Source organism: Dipodomys merriami, unplaced genomic scaffold (genome assembly GCF_024711535.1).
Source record: "Dipodomys merriami isolate MVZ:Mamm:240054 unplaced genomic scaffold, mDipMer1.0.p SCAF_8, whole genome shotgun sequence".
Lineage (NCBI taxonomy): Eukaryota > Metazoa > Chordata > Mammalia > Rodentia > Heteromyidae > Dipodomys > Dipodomys merriami.
The window spans coordinates 6,801,664-6,820,092 of NW_027206401.1; the positions used below are offsets into that span (position 1 = coordinate 6,801,664).

Here is an 18,429-nt window from a genome sequence, read left to right on the forward strand (position 1 = left end):
GGCAATGCTGTCTCCCATCTGTAAGTCCCTGCCGCCCCCAGTGCCTCCCCCAAATCCCTACCGATCACCCCCCAGCGCAGAGGGTCCGAGGGGACTGTGCTGTGCACGGCTTGCCCATGGATGGCCCTCGGCGAGCACTCCACATCCGGCCCGACAGACTACTCGACGTGACTTCCCCGGTTGCCATTCCTCCCTCCGCGCCTGCGCGGGGCCCCTGGGAGCCGCCCCGGCCCTCTGGTGACACCGCACAGGTGGCCTGGGGCTCTCGGTGGGACACAGAGACACACGCTCCGCTCATGAGCGCATCACGCCGCCATGTATCACCCACGCGAGGCAACGAAGCTGGGGAAGGGAGGCCGCCCAGCACTGGCAGCCGTGCCCGGGGAGGCTGGGCTCCAGCGGGAGGGCACAGGATCGGCGTGAGGCCGGTGAGGGAGGAGACATGAGAAGAGGGCAGGAAGGAAGAGCAGAGAGGAGGCAAACATCTCCACCCTCACAGCTTCCCGGGGCAGGGAGGGAGGGAGGGCCGGGAACCGATCGTGCGCCTCCCCCACGGCATGTTCTAGAATGTGTGAAAAGGCCCTGGAGGCCAGGCGGCCACACACTGGAGCTGGTTCCGCGTGGCCAGTCTTGACCCCTCGGAAACCGCCAAGCAGCCCCTCACTTTAACCCGCGCGTGTTCCCTCTGCCTTCCTGCGTTCACTCGACACAGCGGGAAGGGCCGGGGCGGCTTCGGTGGACCCCAGTCACAGCTGCTACCTTACTATTTCAGTGGACCGCAGTTCATTGATCGTTTTGGGGGTACTGGAATTTGAGCTTGTGTTTGCCAGACAGGTCTGCTCCCGTGGGACATGCCTCTAGCCCTTTTTGCTTTAGTTCTTTTTCATTTTTCTTTTTTGCCCCAGGCTGGCTTTGGGAGGTGATTCTCTGTCTCTGCCTCCTGAGTCGCTGTGATTCAGGGCCTGTGCCCCCCCAGCTGGCCCTCAGCCGCCTCCCTGCAAGCAGTTCGAGCAGTTCCAAGGAGGAGGGGCTTCCCCAGAAGTGCACAACTGTGACAAAAAGTCTTTTGGATTGTGACGAGATCTACAAATACAAAGCAGAGGTGGAGGTGTGACTCAAATGGTAGAGCTCCTCAAGCCTTGAGAAAAAAGGCTGAGAGGGAGAGGCCCAGAGTTCAAGCTCTAGAACTGACAGAAACACAACAAAGTAAGCGCCTCTAAAACGCACAGAGGAGGGTGAACACAAGTTGAATAAACGTCAGCTACTGCCATGGTTACCATCATTGTCACCTCCACAATGTCCAGCCCTCCTGGCTACCCCTCCCTGCCCCCGCGGCCTTCAAGCTTTCTATCCTGGGCCACTCAGCCTTCAGCACCAGAGCCCACAGGTTTTAAATTGCTTTCCTAGGTTCCCTGCCCTGGCTGCTTTACCATGCTGACCCTAGCTCCCGGCTCATCACTGATGCTGGAACTCACTCAATAATTAACGGCGTTTCCTCATTCCAAGCTCTAGGGAATTGTTCTTAAGCCTGACACAAATTTAGTTTAAGACCACAAACCATGTGCAGAGGGATCAACACCACCAGAGGCAGATCGCTACTTCAGGGGCTGCATCTTTGGGCTGTGAGGGGTGGGGTTGGAGGGGGGAAGGCTATGCCACCAGGGGGCGCCCGGCGTGGAGGACCTGTGCTAACACCGAGGAGACTTTTCCAGATCTGTCAGGAGCAGGCTGCTTTCCGGGTCTTACCTTGGAGAGATGGGTCCACACAAGGCAACGCAGCAATTTGTAAAGATATTTCCGTAGCTGTAGGGATTGTAATTTTCTTTACCTCTTTTGTTTGACCAAGATCCTTTGATCTGAAAGAAAAGGTACGCCAGCATCACACAATGTCCTCCAGACCAATGCTACCGCCTGCCACCACCTTTCGGCAAACTATGCCCAGAGAAGCCTACGGGGAATGCAAATAATCTTCGCTCATTTCCTCGCCAGGAGAAAGGGGGGTACTTTTCTAGAAGAAAATAAGCATTCCCCTCAAACTTAGAGTCATCCTCAAACAGTAGATGCTGCTGCTTGGGGCTGCTAATCTATTTGTACTGCATGGTACCAACAGGTCCTCCAATGTACGCCAGTGGCGGTGGTCATGTTTTCACACATCTCCCACCCAAACCAATTAAATGAATGGTGGCTGGAAAGTGGGCGTGGCTCCCAATTGCCACACTAGAAACAGAATCCAGCCCATGGTCTTCATAAAATAGTCTGGCGTGCAGGTTCTACTATGCACAGTTACAAATCAAATGAACTCTCCTACTCTGTGTATTTTATCACCACTAATTCCTTTTCTGATTTCGTTTTCAGTAGTGGGTAATGAAGCCAGAGGCCTCACACTTGCTAGGTAAACACTCTAGATACTCAAGTCACCCCCTCTGTAACATAATATAATGTAATATGATAGCATGAGGTCTGGCTAACCTCGTGGGATCTGGCCTGGCCTTGAGCTCACCATCTTCCTGTCTCTGCCTACCAAATAGCGGAATTACAGGCATGCATGACCATGCTGAGATACCACGGAATTTTCCCTCACAGCTTTGTTTAAGGTAATCTGACGTGTTCTGAGACATTCAGTTTCTGCGCACACAGCAGTTTCTGTGTACGCAGGACAGTTTCTGCATATGCAGCAACTAGGACCATGCTTACTGACACATGTTTTGTTCCTCTCCTGTACCGGAATTAAATACAGGCAGATGGTCCTGGATATAAAGTTAAACTTTGGGTCAGGGCAATTACTGTCCTAAACTAAAAAGAGACTTGAAGTATGAAAGGCAGATGCGTCATCAATCATTCCGGGAGGTCACACCGCCATGAACTCTCTTCGTGAGACGAAATGCTGCAAGCAGCTTCCACAGTTATTTAGCAATAACGGGAAGAGCTTCTCCTGGCCTGACTGGGGTCCCCTGGCCAGTCTTAGCATTTGACTGACACAACCAGAGAAGAAGAGGAGAATGCGGAAATGCCCAGCACGGCAGACACATGCGACACACAGCGATGCTCCACAGCATGCTCACTGTTCCCAGGGCTCCCAGCTGGGGGTGTGTGTGTGTGGGTGGGAGGCGGGCCCCCAACCCCTCCCTGCACCTTCCCCCTCTCCCTGTCCCCCCTGTGCCCCATGGTCGGGAACTTACATCTTCATTGGTTGTCTGATTGGAGCTGATCAGGTACGTATGGAATCCCGAGAGGCCGATGATGGACCAGACGGAGAAGAAGCACACCACGGCCTCCAGCACAGTGGCGGAGTCAAGGAGACGCGGACACCCCTGCCGCTGGGAGCTGTGATGACGGGGAGCCCTCCCCCTCGCTGGTCTAGCCTCGAGTCCTTCCCATTCCATGTGTGTGTGGGGACGTCCTTCAGCATGAGGACCATGTCAGGTTCTCCCAGCCCCCTCCGTGCACAGGCCGTGCCGGGCTCCATCAGTGGCTCATGGCCTTCCCTAAGCACCATTGTCTTTATCAGTGTGTGTGTGTGTGTGTGTGAGTGTGAGTGTGTGTGCAGGTACTAGTGCTTGAACTCAGGGCCTCACACTATTGCTTAGCTTTTTTGCTCAAGGATGGCATTCTACCCATTTGAGGCAAACTTCCACTTCCAGCTGTTTGTTGGTTAATTGGAGATGAGAGTCTCTCAGGTTTCCCTGTTTCGGCTGGCTTCAAACCATGATGCTTAAATCACAGCCTCGTCAGTAGCAGGGATTACAGGCAGGAGCCACAGGTGTTTGGACACTTTCTTTTCCTTCCTTCCTTCCTTCCTTCCTTCCTTCTTTCTTTCTTTCTTTTTTTTTTTTTTTGTCGGTTGTGGGGCTTGAACTCTGGGCCTGAGCACTGTCCTTCAGCTCTTCAGCTCAAGGCGAGCGCTCTACCACTTGAGCTACAGCGCCACTTCCTCTTTCTTTATTTCTTATCTGAGTCTTGAACTCAGGGCCTGCGTGCTGCTGTCCCTGAGCCTCTTTGTACTCAAGGCTAGCACTCTACCACAGCACCACTTCTGGCTATTTCTGTGTAGTTTAGCCAGTAATTTCATAGGCAAGAATCTCACAGACTTTCCTGCCCAGGCTGTCTTTGAACCGCAATCCTCAGATCTTGGCCTCCTGAGTAGGTAGGAAGGCAGGCGTGAGCCACTGGCGCCTGGCTTACTTACTTCTTTATAGTGAGAGCCCCCCTCACTGTTTCCCCCCCAAACTCACCCTCTCCCCTGCCTCAAGGGGTCAAGGACAGAGGTACCAAAAGGAATCACATGATTAAAGCTGACCTAGCTGGGGCCTTGGATGAAAGGACTCAATACTGACCATCCCGCCGGCAGACACCCTAGCTTGTGAGGCAGACAATGACGCACACGTGGCTCGCTCCAGCAGGACGGTGTCCAAGGGGACTGTCTGTTCTTGGCTGACAAGGTTGAGGAGCAGAGGCCAGCACTTCAGAACCACAGCCGCACCGGTGTGAGAAAGCCGCCCCTCAGGGGACCCCTCCCAGCCCTTCAGCCACAGCTCTGGAGTGGTGACGTCCTTCTTAGAGGAGAAGTCACGCATGGCACATGGGGCGCTCCCACCAAAGGCAAAACACCTGTCTTTCAACAGCTGAGATGCACCGCCATGCGTGTGGCCATCCGAACGCTGCATCTGCCTACCAGAAAAATGTCTGGGGAGACTCTGTTTACAAGATACACGTTCTCAGGAAGAAGCCCATCCATCATGGGGTGGTGTAAATATACATCTTACTCTCCTCACCATCAACTACAGACCAAAGAAAATAAACCTCTTGTCTTCCTCACCCCCCAAGGATGGAAGCCATGTAGGCCAGGCTGTGAGACATCACCATTGTGTTTCAGGTTGGATTAGTTTGTCTGGTCCATAGATGAGGAATAACCAACTAAAAGGGGACACACGCTGTGAACTGCACATTGTGGCTTTAAAAAATCCAATGATCATGAAATTCGAGATGTGATTTTTTTTATCCACAATGTAGAAATTAATACAATGAGACATTTTCTGCCTGTCAAATTGGCAGAAAGGACAGGCAAAGACCCAGCATATGGTATGGCTGGAGAGAAGAAATCGGTATGATCTCTTTTCAGGACCAATTAGTCAGTCTATCAAGATTTCAAATATGCTTAACTTTCAACTCAGATTTTACACCTAACTATCAGTGTCAGAGAGATACTGGCATTAGTTCACAAAGAGTTATATGAAAGAAAATTTAATACCTCACTGTCTGAACCAATAAAAAGATAAGAAATTTCCTATCAATAGACTATGAATCAAGGATGGTTATCCATACCTTGGAATTCTAGAAAGTGGTTAAGAAGTGAAAAAAAAGAGAATGAGAGAGATCTGTACAGTGATATGGAAGTATCTCTAAGAAATGTCAAAAGAAAAATCTGCAGAACAATGCAGAGAGTAGGATTCTAATTTTTAGGGACAGCCACACTTAATGGTGCAGAGGAATGCGTGTGAATGTACACACATGCATCCCAGGACCACGAAGATCTTCTGAAGAATGATATGGACAAGGATTCCCATCAGGGAGGGGGGTGGAGACCATGGATAACACATCTGTTTTCACCACCGCATTTCTATTAGAAAATCTGTATGACATGTTCTCATATTATCTGAATGGTTCAAAAATCTCACACAAGCTCCTCCCTGCATTGCGATCTTACATGATCTCATCTGATGATCATTCTTCACAACTGGTTAGGGACACGGAGAAAGTGTGCCATTCCGAGTACAGCAGGGCCGGAGCTGGGTGAGCCTGGTGACACAGCGGGGTATCCTCTGGGGATGGCATTTTCTGTCTCAGCACATGTGTTCTCAGTCCCCCTGTTTTCTGGGGTCCTTGTGAGTATTAACAGCCCTCAGGATGGTCAGGCCAGTGAACGCCTGTGGGGTCTTCATTGTTTTCCCAAGGTGGGGACTATTGTCCTCTTTTCTGTGGGCCCTGGGGCCAATTCTGAGCCTTTTTCTAGATGCCATGAAATCAGACAGTGTGTATTGGGCCATGAGTGCCTGTCGGAGGGGCAATCACAGCAGTGACTGCAAACTGGGGACAAAGAGGCTTTTGCTGGAGCCTCCATGAATGCAGAATCAATTACCATCTGATTTACCAATCACAGAAAATCCCTTTCATTTTGGGAGAACGGAACAATAAGTCATGATTAAAAATGACTGTAATCCTCTGCAATGGGACATGAATGCCATGTGACGTTGACATGATTGAGGATGGCTGGGGTTCTCCTCTCGGGGGACTCCCCTCAAGGATGCCAGCCTGTGATTCTCGCTGCACGCGTGCAGGTTTCCAGCTCTGCGACTCAAGGAGGCGTCACCACGCGACTCCGCGGGCATTCGAGACTGCAGCCCTCCCTCCTTCCATCTTACAGGAGCAACGCCAGAGGACCCTGGCGGTGAGGCTGGTGTGGAGGCTGGTGTGGAGGCTGGTGTGGAGGCTGGTGTGGAGGCTCCGGTGTGGGATCTCTGAGATCCTTTTGTAAATACATTGTAGCTAGAACTCACCGAGGCATCTCTGATAAACTATCTTGCAATTTTTGTTTCTAATCATTCTCATTTCTACTTTGTCAAAGGCATTGCTCTTGTCGGCTCTGTCTATCTAGTTATGAATCCATCTATCTATTATCTATTATCTATCTACTTGTCTATCTGTGTATCTTTCTATCATCTGTCTGTCTATCCATCTATCTACCTATTATCTATCCATCTGTCTGTCTGTATGTCTCTCTAGCCTTGTGTTCTTTTGCCTGAAGTTGGGCTCAAACTCTGCCTCCATCACCCAGCTTGCTTGCTCACCTGGCACTCTGCCACCTGAGCCATGCTTCCAGTCCACTTAAAAACAAAGCTGTCGTCTCACCTCAGAGTTCTCCAAAGAGGTCACCTGTGAGGTTCAATTAGGCTCCGTCCTGAGCGTAGGCGGTCCAGCCTTGATGCTGCCTCCTCCACTGCTAAGAACTTGCAGCCTTACAGAGCACCAGACTGAGTGTGTCACGTCATAGATATCCATCATCCACTGATGGCCGGCATCTACGCCACTGATTCCCTGAAAAACTCAGACTAGCCTCTCCTTTGGAAAGAAGGCAGACCTTGGAATATGTTAAAGCAGACTGGGCATGGTAGTACATGCCTGTAATCTCAGCTACTCAGGAAGCAGAAAGAGGATTGTTTTCCTAACAAAAGGGTGAGACCCAATCTGAGAAATGCTGAGAGTAAAAAGGACTGGTGGTGTGCATGTGCATGTGGGGGGAGGGGGAGGAGTGGTAGGAGCAGCTGCCAATCAAGTGCAAGAAGACCCTGAGCTCACGTGGGTCTGGTGTGGGTGTGGGGGAAGAATGCCCCATCGGTTTTGAATGGGCTTGTTCTTGTTAGTGCAGATGAGGCTATGATGACTATTTTGCTTTCTGGCCAGCTCCTGGCTCACTTCAGCTTCCCATGTCACTAATCCAAGAGGACACACCAGTGGAATTGGCTCCGAGTCTCCTTTATTCGCTGTTCCTGTGTCTCCTCTGTGTCTTCACCACGCAGACTGCACTACACCACAGAAGCAACTACACCACAGAAGCAACTACACCACAGAAGCAACTACACCACAGAACAACGTCCCATGCTGCCCACAGCTGCAGAGAGGCCAGGAGGACGTACTTCCCTGCGCGTGGATATACTTATGTGGCAACACGTGCTTCACCCTCTGTCTATCTACCTCTGCCCCTCACCAGCCATTCTCACCAGTTCTGAGACATGTGGACCATGTTACTTTAAGAAGTACATGCATGCACACGTGGCAGATTTTCCACTATACGTGAAAAGCACGCATGAGGAGCTTCAGTGCAATTTACCCAGTTACATGTGGAATAAGCTGTCTCCCAAGGAGCCAGGTCAGTAGGCCCTTGTGGTAGATTCCACAGCAATCCGGGTAAACCATTCAGCAGAAGCCCATTGAAGCACGTATTGGGTGAACATTTTTCTTTTAAGAACCCTCTATCTTGTTTGGCAGTCCTCACTTAGCCTGACCATCTTTGTACCTCAGGACCATGAAGGGAGTTCAACGTCTAGAAATAACATCTGGGTCACCTGAACTCCCGAAGGAATGCCATGCTGCACCCAGACACCTCACCCAAATGGCCTGGGGACGCCACCTGGCATCCACCAGGGATCTGTTGGACCGCCCACCCATCACGGGGGTACTAGGGGGAGGCAGCTTGTGTTTCTACCAGTGCCACCCAAGCACAGCCAATACTACTCGATGCTGGGGTGAGGGGAGAAGGGTTCTTGTTGAGGTCTCTGGCTAAAGAACACTTTAATTGAGACAAGGCTGCGTGAGTCACGCAGAGATCCAAGAGTCCGGATGGTCACTTTTGTCACAAACATGAATATTATCCTGAGTGTGAATATTATAAAAAATGTGAAATATATTATATATATATATATGGGACTTGTTGGATGCCTCACAGAATGAGTAAGAATAAGATTAACCAGAAGAAAAGCTAAAGCCAGCGAGGAGAAGGAAAGGGGAGAGAAGTCCATGAATACTGAACACATTACCACGGCACCAAGCACAAGAAAGGATATCTGGCGGGACTGTCCTTGAGGGCATTGAGGAATCCTGTTTGCTGGGAACCTGTGGGAACGAAACAGCATTTAGCATTCCGATATTCAGCTCCTGGAAAGCCTCACGCAAAAGCTCTTGTCTTCATAAAAGTAGTAACTATCCAAAGATCAATGAAACAATTACATTTCCTGAGTGCTGTGGAATCCGGTTTCCTGATGGGAGTCTATGATTCCCTTGAACTTATTCAACACAAATATGGCAGAAACGTAATTACACCCAACATCTGCAAGGCATTTTTTCCAATAAAAGCAGATGGATGCCAGCGTACTTCCCCATAAATTATGGTTCTGATTACTCTTTTGTTTTCCTCATTTTTAACAGGAAAACAAAATATTATATGCTATTTTTTTCTTTCCTGTTTTCCCCAAATTTATTAACTTCTGACCCTAAAATTCCTAGGAACTAGGCTCCATATGAAATAGACTCCTTTCTCTGCACCCAGAGTAAACAAAGCTGTAAAGCTGAAGTTCATGACTGACTCCTTTTGGGTTTAAGACTTATAATAGGAATTGTCTTTGCAAGAAAACATTTTTTTTTTCTGGGGCTTTTGTAAAGCTGCAGCTGATGGAAAGCAATTGTTGTTCAATGTGTTGGCACAGTAGTGTGTCCCCAACACTTGTAACAATAAAACCCCGTTAAGACTAAGTCTTTTTGGGGGGGAGGGTATGGAGGAATTGGGGCTTGAACTCAGGTTGTAAGGGGTGCTTTTCCCTTAGCTTTTTCGCTCAAGGCTAGCACTCAGCAGCTTGAGGCACAGACCTACTTTCAGCTTTTTGGTAGTTCAGTAGAGATAATAAGAATCTCACGGACTTTCCTCTCTGGGCTGGCTTTGAACAACAATCTCAGATCTCAGCCTCCTGAGTAGCTAGGGTTAGGAGGAAGTCTTGGCACTGCCATCTTGAAGCCTGGTCCCTGTTCTGTGGAAGCCACTGTGCTCCACCGGGCAGTTAGCCCTTCTGCAGCAATGAGATGTGCAGATCTGGCACGGAGGCTGGGGGGGGAGGTGGCTGCAGCCCTGCGTTAACCAGCCTGGCTGCAGGGTGGGAGTCAGAGAGTGGCAGGGCCCTCGACTCCTCCGTGTGTCCCCACGACTGTGCGGTGAGGAGGGAGGCTCGCCTCCATCTCTGTCCTGGAGATGACCCTCCCTCTGGGCATCCTGCCCACCAGAGGTACAAGGACACCGTGGTAGGAGGGGATGGGGCTGGGCAGAACCAATGAGGAAGCTGGAGTTTAAACCTTCCTCTTGTAACTCCCTGAGGCCGGGAGGGCACCGCCAGCCTGGCCATGCTGATGGCACATCGAGGAGACTAGAAGAAATGATTTCTTCTCTTTCTCTGCTACCCTCACGTTCTACTGCTTGCCTAAATGTTCTTTCTCCTATAAAAAGAGTTTTCCAGGATGCCCCGGTCCCAGAATTCTCCCCAGCCTCCAGTCACGTCCTCTACTCAGAGCCTGCTTCCCAGTAGAGAAGGCTCAGGTGACGGGGCTTCCGGGTTTCTGCCTCTGTCCATTGCTTTCTGACTCTGAATAGGACACAAAGGCCATGCAAACCCTTTGTTTTCCTCAAAACATCATGGTGCCCAGCCAGATCGAGGACAAGATGCTTTGTGGGGGCTTTGGAGGTGCAGAAGAAGGGGAAAGGCGAAGCATATTTACTTTTGTCTGAAACATTCAGTTATTTTCAGGCAGATAAGTTCTTCTAGTTTGTAGATTAGATGAATAATATTTAATGACAGTAAACTGCAGTGTGCAGGAGTGGAGGTGAGTGAGAATCCAGTGGCCGTGTGTGTGGACGACACAGCCCCCAGTTGTGGTAGGCTGCGGCCCCCCACATGTAGGAGTGCGTGAGTATGTTTAAACCAGTGAGTGTGACAGGGTAAGAGGTTTGTGAGTGTCACTGTGAGGGGGTGTGAGAGCCTGTGAGTGAGTGTGTGTATATTTGAATGTGTGCAGTGAGAGGAGATGAGTATGGAAGGTATGAGACAGTGTGAAATGTGAGTGTGAGACTGTGTGAAAGTTGTGCCTCTGTGTGTGTGTGTGCGTTCTGGAGTTCAACATGAGTGAGTGAGTGAAAGCTGACCCTTGACATCCAGAGCGTGTGAGGTGATGTCATAAATGTGATCTGATAATACATAAAAGCTCAAAGAGCGCTTCAAAGATGACAAGGATTTAAGGTCACATACTACTTGTTAGTGGCATATGTATTCTGTTATTGGTATTTATTCTCAGATTAGGTCAATAATTGTTTCTTTGCAAATACCATGTAATATTTTAGGCTTTCTTTCTGATTCTTTTTGCCTGTGAATCTAAAGAAAGGACCCTGGCTCCAATTTTACCATGTTGGGTTTCTGGAAAGTGATAGAAAGGGGACAGCTCTGTCGAGCCCAAGCTGGGGGCCGTCACAGCTAGGCGAAGCCAGCGAGGCCTCTCTGGGAACTTCCAGAAGCCTGACAGAGACAGGCTAGTGGGTGGTTGGCTATACCAGGAATGTGGATGTGAGGAAAGGCTGGCTTCTAATGCAGCATGGCACCACCATGGAGGTTGAAAGACCTGAATTACAGTTCAAAGTCAATTAACATCCTTCCACTCACTTCCCACTGAAGGAAAGCAAAGAATCACAGACCAAAGAAAGTCAAAGTTATGACCTTCAGTACTGGGATTGAAAAACAAATGCCATTCAATTTATGCTTACACAAATACATCAAGATCATTTACATCTAAATCTGACTTTTAATATGGTTGCTCTCTTTACATGCCAGGGGTCATTAGCCTGCAATCTTGCAGATAAATGGATATCTCTGTAAATGGATATTTTATTTGTTTTTTGTTGGTCGTGGGGCTTGAACTCTGGGCCTGAGCACTATCCCTCAGCTCTTCAGCTCAAGGTTAGCACTCTACCACTTGAGCCACAGAGCCATTTCTGGTTTTCTGGTGGTTTATTGGAGATAAGAGTTTCACAGTTTTTCCTGCCCGGGCTGGCTTTGAACTGTGATTCTCAGATCTTAGCCTCCTGAGTAGCTAGGATTACAGGCGGGAGCCATTGGCACCCAGCTGGATATTTTAAACATATAAAAATGTGTACAAGGAAACCTATTCTTTATCCCAGACCTTGTTTTCTAGGGATAGTAACTTCCAGTATAAGTAGATATTGTGTTAAGGAAAACAGGCTCTGCTATTCATGGTTATTATCACTGTGGCACGAAGGCCTTTGTACAGAATGCGGGGATGAATCTTTCAAGAGGATCCCTTAGCAGAACTACCAAGTTGGAATGGTGACAGGTGTTTCAAGGCAAAGTAGTGGCAGTGAACCTGGTCTAGGCGAGACCCTGGGGAAAGTGCTGGTGGAAGGAAGGGGTGGGGAGAGATGGAGAGATGAAGAGGAAGGAGGAAGAGAGAAACAGGGCAGGGAGAGAGAAGAAGGAAAAGGAAAAGGAAAAGGAAGGAGGAGAGAGCCCGAAATGATCAAAATAGTAAATCAAAATTAAATCAGAAAACCAAAGTCAGGTAAATGGTTACATACGTAATCTGATTTCGTCAGCATACTTACGAAGGATGACGTGGGTGATAACGAATGCAAATATAAAGACTGTCAGAAAAGACAGGGATAAAATAAACATATAAAAAAATCTGTAGTTTCTTTTCCCCACACAGTTGCCTACCCAGGGACAGTGGTGATCAAACCGTTCTGAAATGAGAGGCAGAAAAGAAAAACAGCAATCAATAACAGAATGTCTCAGCCACGCGAAGGAACCCTGCCCCCAGACTCAGAGTATATGACAAATCATCACATTGTGCATTTCCAAGCTAAGCACTTAGAGAGACGCTTATTATCATCCAGACGTTTCAAGAACATAATCAGTCTTCCAACACAACTTAGCGCTTTCAAAAAAAAAAAAATTAAAGGTATGCATTCTTCTCAAAGGGCCATTTAAAGAAACAGGAGTACCAATTTGCATTCCAATCAGAACGCCCAGGATTTGAAGGAAACACCCTGGTCTGCCAGTGGCACTGACAAGAAGCAATGGGTCAGAGCAGAGGACACAGCACCGAGTCCAGAGCTCACTGGCAACCTGATGGTCCTAAGATGCCGACTTTCAACAGAAGCTGCTTCTATTGGTGTGTGTGTGAGGGTCAGTGGATGGCTGAGCGGCTGAGCCCCACATACAAACAAGTGCCCTGCTTGTTTGTAGGGGACAGCCGGATAGACAGGCGGGGCACAGAGGAGGGTTAGGGCTTCAGAACAAATCTGGATAATCATAGATACAAGCCATTATGCATTTGACCAAAGCCCCAGAATGTACAAGGCCAAGAGTGAACTTTATGGTGCACTAGGAGCTTGAGGTGAACACAAGGTGCCCGTGCTGGCGATCAGCGTCACTGATGCTGCTCCAGTGTTGGAGGGGACGGCAGGAGGGGTGAGGTGCGTAGGTGGTAGGGTGGGGACTGTGCGGAATTCGGGGTACTCTTTTCAACTTTTCTGGGAACCTAAACCACTCTAAAAAAATAAGAAGTCTTTAAATATTAAAACAAGTCATGGACCTGTAGGCTGTACAAGGAGAGGTTAAGAAATGCGAAAGAAAGAGGGAGAAAAATAGCTGTGTCAGCCAGACTTTAAAAACAAAAAATCACTTTTCTCCTTGATCCGATGGAGAAAATGGGGATGAAAGTGGCGGCGGGCGGGCAGGGAGCGTGTGCTGGACTGACGTCTGATGCTGAGTGTATGTGGATCTCCAGGCCCAGCATGGGACTGAGCTGCTGAGCTCCAGGGAAATGGTGATTGGTCAGGACCTGAGCCCTGGGTGTGAAGGCATGCGGCCTGGCAGCCCAGGGAAAGTTTCACAACAGCCAGGCAGCCCTGCTGTGCTTGTCCCAGGGAGCAGAGGCACCGAGAGGACGGACAGGTGACAGCTGGTTACAACCTGGGAGGAAAGAAAGCAGTGTGGACGTTGGGCTCGTGCTCAGGCCTGGCCTGGAGGCCGTTTTCATTTGAGGCCTGTCCTGGTGAAAATCCTTTTGTGGCTGACAAAAATCTCACTAAAGCTGAGTTCTTCCTGCAATGCTTCTCATGGCCTCTGCTGACCGCTAAGTGCATGGTGACCATTGGGTCTGAGACTCCGGGGCACCTCTGTGGACCGGGCAAGCGTGGCCTTGAGGCCTGCCATTTTGGAACCCCCCCATGTGTACTTTGTCCCAGAAAAATCTCCCATCACACTTCTATACATGAACCTTTCCAGACTTGCAGTTAGCCAGCGCCTCGGCCAGAACCCCACCTGCCCATACTGACCCCCTCTGCCCCTCCCCAGCCCGAGTCAACCTGTGAGCACAGAAATCAGGTTATGTTTACTGGGTTTTGTCTGCTGAAATCCGGACTAGGCTTTGGGCCTAATAAACCTTTGTGTGATGGTCCAGTACACCTGTCTGTGACCAGGACAGTCAGTCTAGTAGGGCGCTGTCCAAGATCGCACAGGTAAGGATGGGCCTGCTCCGTCCATCTGTAGAACCGGAGCTCCTGGCCGGGAAATGTCACACTGTCCCTACCGGGTAGTTTCCACCTACCTAGCACTGCTAGAAATACTAAAAAATGTTAATAATAACATAAAACTCGATGGCTTCAGCAGCCCTTATCTTATTTGGAGATTATATCCAGCCTCGAAAATATTCCTGAGATGCAGGGAATGAAGTCCTAATAAGCTTAACTTAGTTACTAAATCATCTATCACCATGTCCTGTGGCACCCAGTATGTGTGCTGGTCCTGGGACTTGAACTCAGGGCCTGGGTACTGTCCCTGAGTTGCTTCTGCTTAAAGCTAATGCTCTACCACTTGAGCCACAGCTCTACTTCTGGCTTTTTTTTGGAGGGGGGAGGGAGGTATAGTTTACTGGAGATAAAAGTCTCATGGACTTTCCTGTCTGGGCTGATTTTGAACTGAGATCCTCCTGAGTAGCTAGGATGACAGGTACGAGTCACGGGTACCAGGCTCCAACATTTTTCCTTCTGGATCAAGGATAAAACCAGGAGAGTAGCGGAGGCCTTGCAGTGTCTGGCCTTGCCCCACAGCGGGCCGGGTGCCCTGCCCGGAACACAGCTGCTGCTGGGGCGGCTCTGACAGCAAGGCTTATGCGAGACACTTTCCAGGCCACGCGAGTGGACAAGAACTGGGCCGAGCTGAGCTGAGGACAGAGTGAGTGCCCCGGCTGACACATGGTGCAGCCCCAGGGGACCATGCGAAGCAGGGTGGACATCTGGAGCAGCGGGCGGGGACAAGGCTGGCGGCACACAACTGCAACATCTGAGCCGTTTCAAACAACTATCATCTGAGGTCAGTGTGTGTATTTTGTGTGTGGAAACCAAATGGGTGATCTGTGTACTGTGGGGGACTAGGGTGTGAGAGCGTGCGTGCGTGCATGTGTTTTAAAAGAACATTTTGGAATTGTTGTCACATCTCTATTCTCAAGTCTGCATCCTGCCAGAAGGGAGTATTTCTAAACAGCAACATTTCTTGATTCCTTTTATGAGAAGAAGGAGTCGGATGCTGCCTTAGGACTGCTGAATGAGGCTAGGAGTCAGGGTAAGGGATGGCTGGAAACCATCTCAGGTAGTCACACTTCTCCAAAATAATGAGTTTGTTGGGCCTGGTGGCATACTCCTGTAGCTTCGCACTTGTGAGGCAGAGGCAGGAAGGTTCAAAGTTTGAGGCCGGCCTAGGCTCCGTTGGGAGACCCTGCCACAGACACGCAAACAAAACCCAATCCCCCCAAATAAAGAAAACAAAAGATTAGCTAGTTGGGGTTCCCTGACCACCCACATGACCTATCACCCCACAAAGATGCGAGGACTTCCTTTCCTTTCTCCTGAGGTGACTGAGTCATTTTGACCCACAGTGGACACTCAGTAAATACAAATGAAGAGAGAAATGAGTTTCAGCGCCCTGAGAAGGCTTGGGAGTGAGGGTGATCGATCCCTGATGGCCACGAGGAGCTCCCCGCACCCCCCACCCCTGCGCCGCCCCGCTGGGCCTGGGCTGGGGATGGGATGGAAGTCGGGAGTTGAGTGTGCCAACCAGGGGCTGCACAGACAAGACGGCAGGTCCAGAGGCAAGAGCAGTGCATGCACTCCAAGCTCCGTGGGTGCCAGGAGAGACCCCAAAGTCACGGTGGAGCCGAGTCATCTGCCTGGGACCCCAATGGGGAAGGGAGGCTCCGCTGGCCGGGCCAGTGTAGCGCTGGCCAGGCAAAGGAAGCATGAGCGTATTTGGCTGACCTAGTTTCCCTGGAGCTCGCAGCCAGGAGAAGCTTTGGCGAGTATCTGGGGCTTCTTTCGCTTGACAGCCGCTGCCGCGCCTCCGGTACAGCCAAGGATATAAGCAACAACGTAAAAGCTGCTTTTGCTGGGCTCATGAATGAACTAAAACCAGGATGAAAGCGGGGCACCCCGCCCCCCGCCCCCTGGGTCTGAGCCATTCTCAGAAGTCATTTTACAGTCACTTCCAGGAGAGACAAGATTTACCTGGAAACATCCTAGGCCAAGAGGCGAACGCCCCTCAGACAAGGCTGTGCCTTTCCATTCTGCAAAAGGCAAAAAACTGCTCCAAGGCAAGAAAACAGCCAAACGCTTGGAGACAACCTCCAGACAAGAGTGACTGACTTGTCCTTGTTCCCCTCAGGTAACAAAGTAACTACAGCTTCTCTAGAACCTTCCAGAGACAAAGGCTGAGATAAGGGTCCACCAGGCCATGTCTGTGACTGTTTTAATTTCATACCTCTAGCCCTCACTTCAAGTTCCCTATTTAAAATGAAGGCAAACGTGTGTGCCCCTGAAGATGGCTAAAGACGGCGGGAGATGCGTAGAAGTGCTGTCTGCGGTGTCCGCCACCTAACACATCTCTCTTCTCTGCCCTTCACCATGTCTCTTTATTTGGTGTTTTGGGACCGGTGGCTGACCTGACTGTGAAACTCCTGGCGTTTCAAGAACTGGAGACAGGTAAGTGTTTTGCTCCCTCAGAGCTGGCCCCCAGCTGTGTGGCCCTGGGCTGAGTTCCTTTCCTTCTCTTCTCATTAAAGAAAAACTGCTTGTTTCTGGGTCTAAAGAGGCAGTGAAGAGTTCCTAAAGCTGGATAGTGACAGAAAAATTCAATAGAGGGAAACAAGGGAAGAGGAGCGCTCATCAAAGTTACAGTTAAGAGTAGCAGAGAAACAACGAAATACTTGGAAAAATGATGATGAGAGTTTGCAACCTCCCAGAAGGTTCTATCCCAGATGCTTCTAGAAGTGGGTGCCAGAGACAGGTACAAAACACAACCTGGCTGGCCCCGCACTGGCATTTTGGATTGTCATGCAGACACTCCAGGTCCCTAGCCACAGGCGGCAACCCTAACTCTGCTCTCCCAGAGGACTTTGACACTCCTGCGAAACGCACAATTGAAGTTTAAGACTAATTTAAATGTTAATTACATTCGAATTAAATGAAGTGTTTTTAAAGGTTTTCAGTGGAAAATCAGTTTTCTTTAAGCCTTGTGCCTTTGTACCCTACACACTATAGAAGTCGCCCCTAGTAAGTATTTCACTTGTTTTAGGAAGTGTTGAGATGTAGGGGGCGATCTACCTGCCATCTCACCTTTATGGTCTCCACATAACTCATAGCAGGGATATTTAAAAGTGAAGCTAGCTCAGGGGTCGAGGGACCAAGTTCTTAGCCACCATCGAACTCACGTGACTCTGTCCTCCGGCAAGACCTAAGCCATAGAGCGCACCCAACCACCACTTCACCTGCTTCACCACGCCTCCGTCTGCGCTGAGCCCACCGTGGAGCCCAGCCTGCCCCGCACCATGGATCACATAATTTAATGCTCCCCACTACTGTAAGAGGCAACTGATAGATGCTTTTGCTGAATTAACTCAAAGGCCCCCAACCTCCTGTCTGTGCCCTTTGAGCTGAGCTATTCTCTGCTGCTATCCCTAGACGATCACCCTGGGCTCCGAGAGAGAAGACTCAGTGAGAAGCATCTTGCGTGGAAGGCCAACCACCCCTCAAACAGGCAAAGCCTTCTTCTGAACTCAGGAGGTCTCCTTGTTCCTGTTCTGTTCCAGTCATAGTAACCACCATTCTGCAGAACTCCTCCGAGGGCAAACGCTGAGCTGACGGTCAGCCAGGCCGCACCTGGGACCAGGGACTGTTTGAACCTCCTTCCCTCAGTTCCCCCTACTGAGCCTGAAGCCAACATCTCCTGCTGAAGTGCTGTCTTCCCATGGCTGCCATGTGACATACCTCCATTCCCTGCCCTTCACTATGTCTCTTTACTTGGCATATGGGGGAGAGAGGCTGGATCTAACTTAGGACTCTTGGACTTTGGGTCTGGGTTCTGAAAGCCAGGTTTCACATTTGGGGCTCTCAGCCCATGTGTGACACCAGCCACCTTCAAGAAGTCCTCCGGTACACACGGCACTTGAAGAGGGCTCTAATTCTCAGCAAGGTGGACACTGGAGAAAGACTCTTCTTATGCAGAAGTGTGTGTGTGTGTGTGTGTGTGTGTGTGTGTGTGTGTGTGTGTGTGTGTGTGTGTGTGTGTGTGTGTGTGTGTGTGTGTGTGTGTGTGTGTGTGTGTGTATGCATGCACTCAAAGTAAGGCTCAGGGCTTGGGGGTTATCCTTTATCTTTTTTGCTCATGCCTAGTGCTCTACCACTTGAATCATTCCTCTACTTCCTGCTTTTTGCTAGTTATTTGGACATAAGAGTTTCATGGACTTTCTTGCTTAGACCATCCCATGAAGCAG

At 49.8% G+C, this 18,429-nt stretch overlaps 1 protein-coding gene across 2 annotated transcripts in view; it reads right to left on the reverse strand.

Moving 5' to 3' along the window:
* Zdhhc14 (zinc finger DHHC-type palmitoyltransferase 14) overlaps positions 1–18,429 on the reverse strand; it is a 203,189-nt gene that overhangs the window by 15,172 nt on the left and 169,588 nt on the right. For both annotated transcript variants that reach the window (XM_070010910.1, XM_070010908.1), the window contains exons 4-7: positions 12,206–12,343; positions 8,619–8,667; positions 3,180–3,282; positions 1,747–1,856 (exon numbers count right to left, since the gene is read on the reverse strand). In XM_070010910.1, coding sequence (XP_069867011.1) covers positions 1,747–1,856; positions 3,180–3,282; positions 8,619–8,667; positions 12,206–12,343 — 400 coding nt within the window. The remainder of the gene's footprint in view (positions 1–1,746; positions 1,857–3,179; positions 3,283–8,618; positions 8,668–12,205; positions 12,344–18,429) is intronic.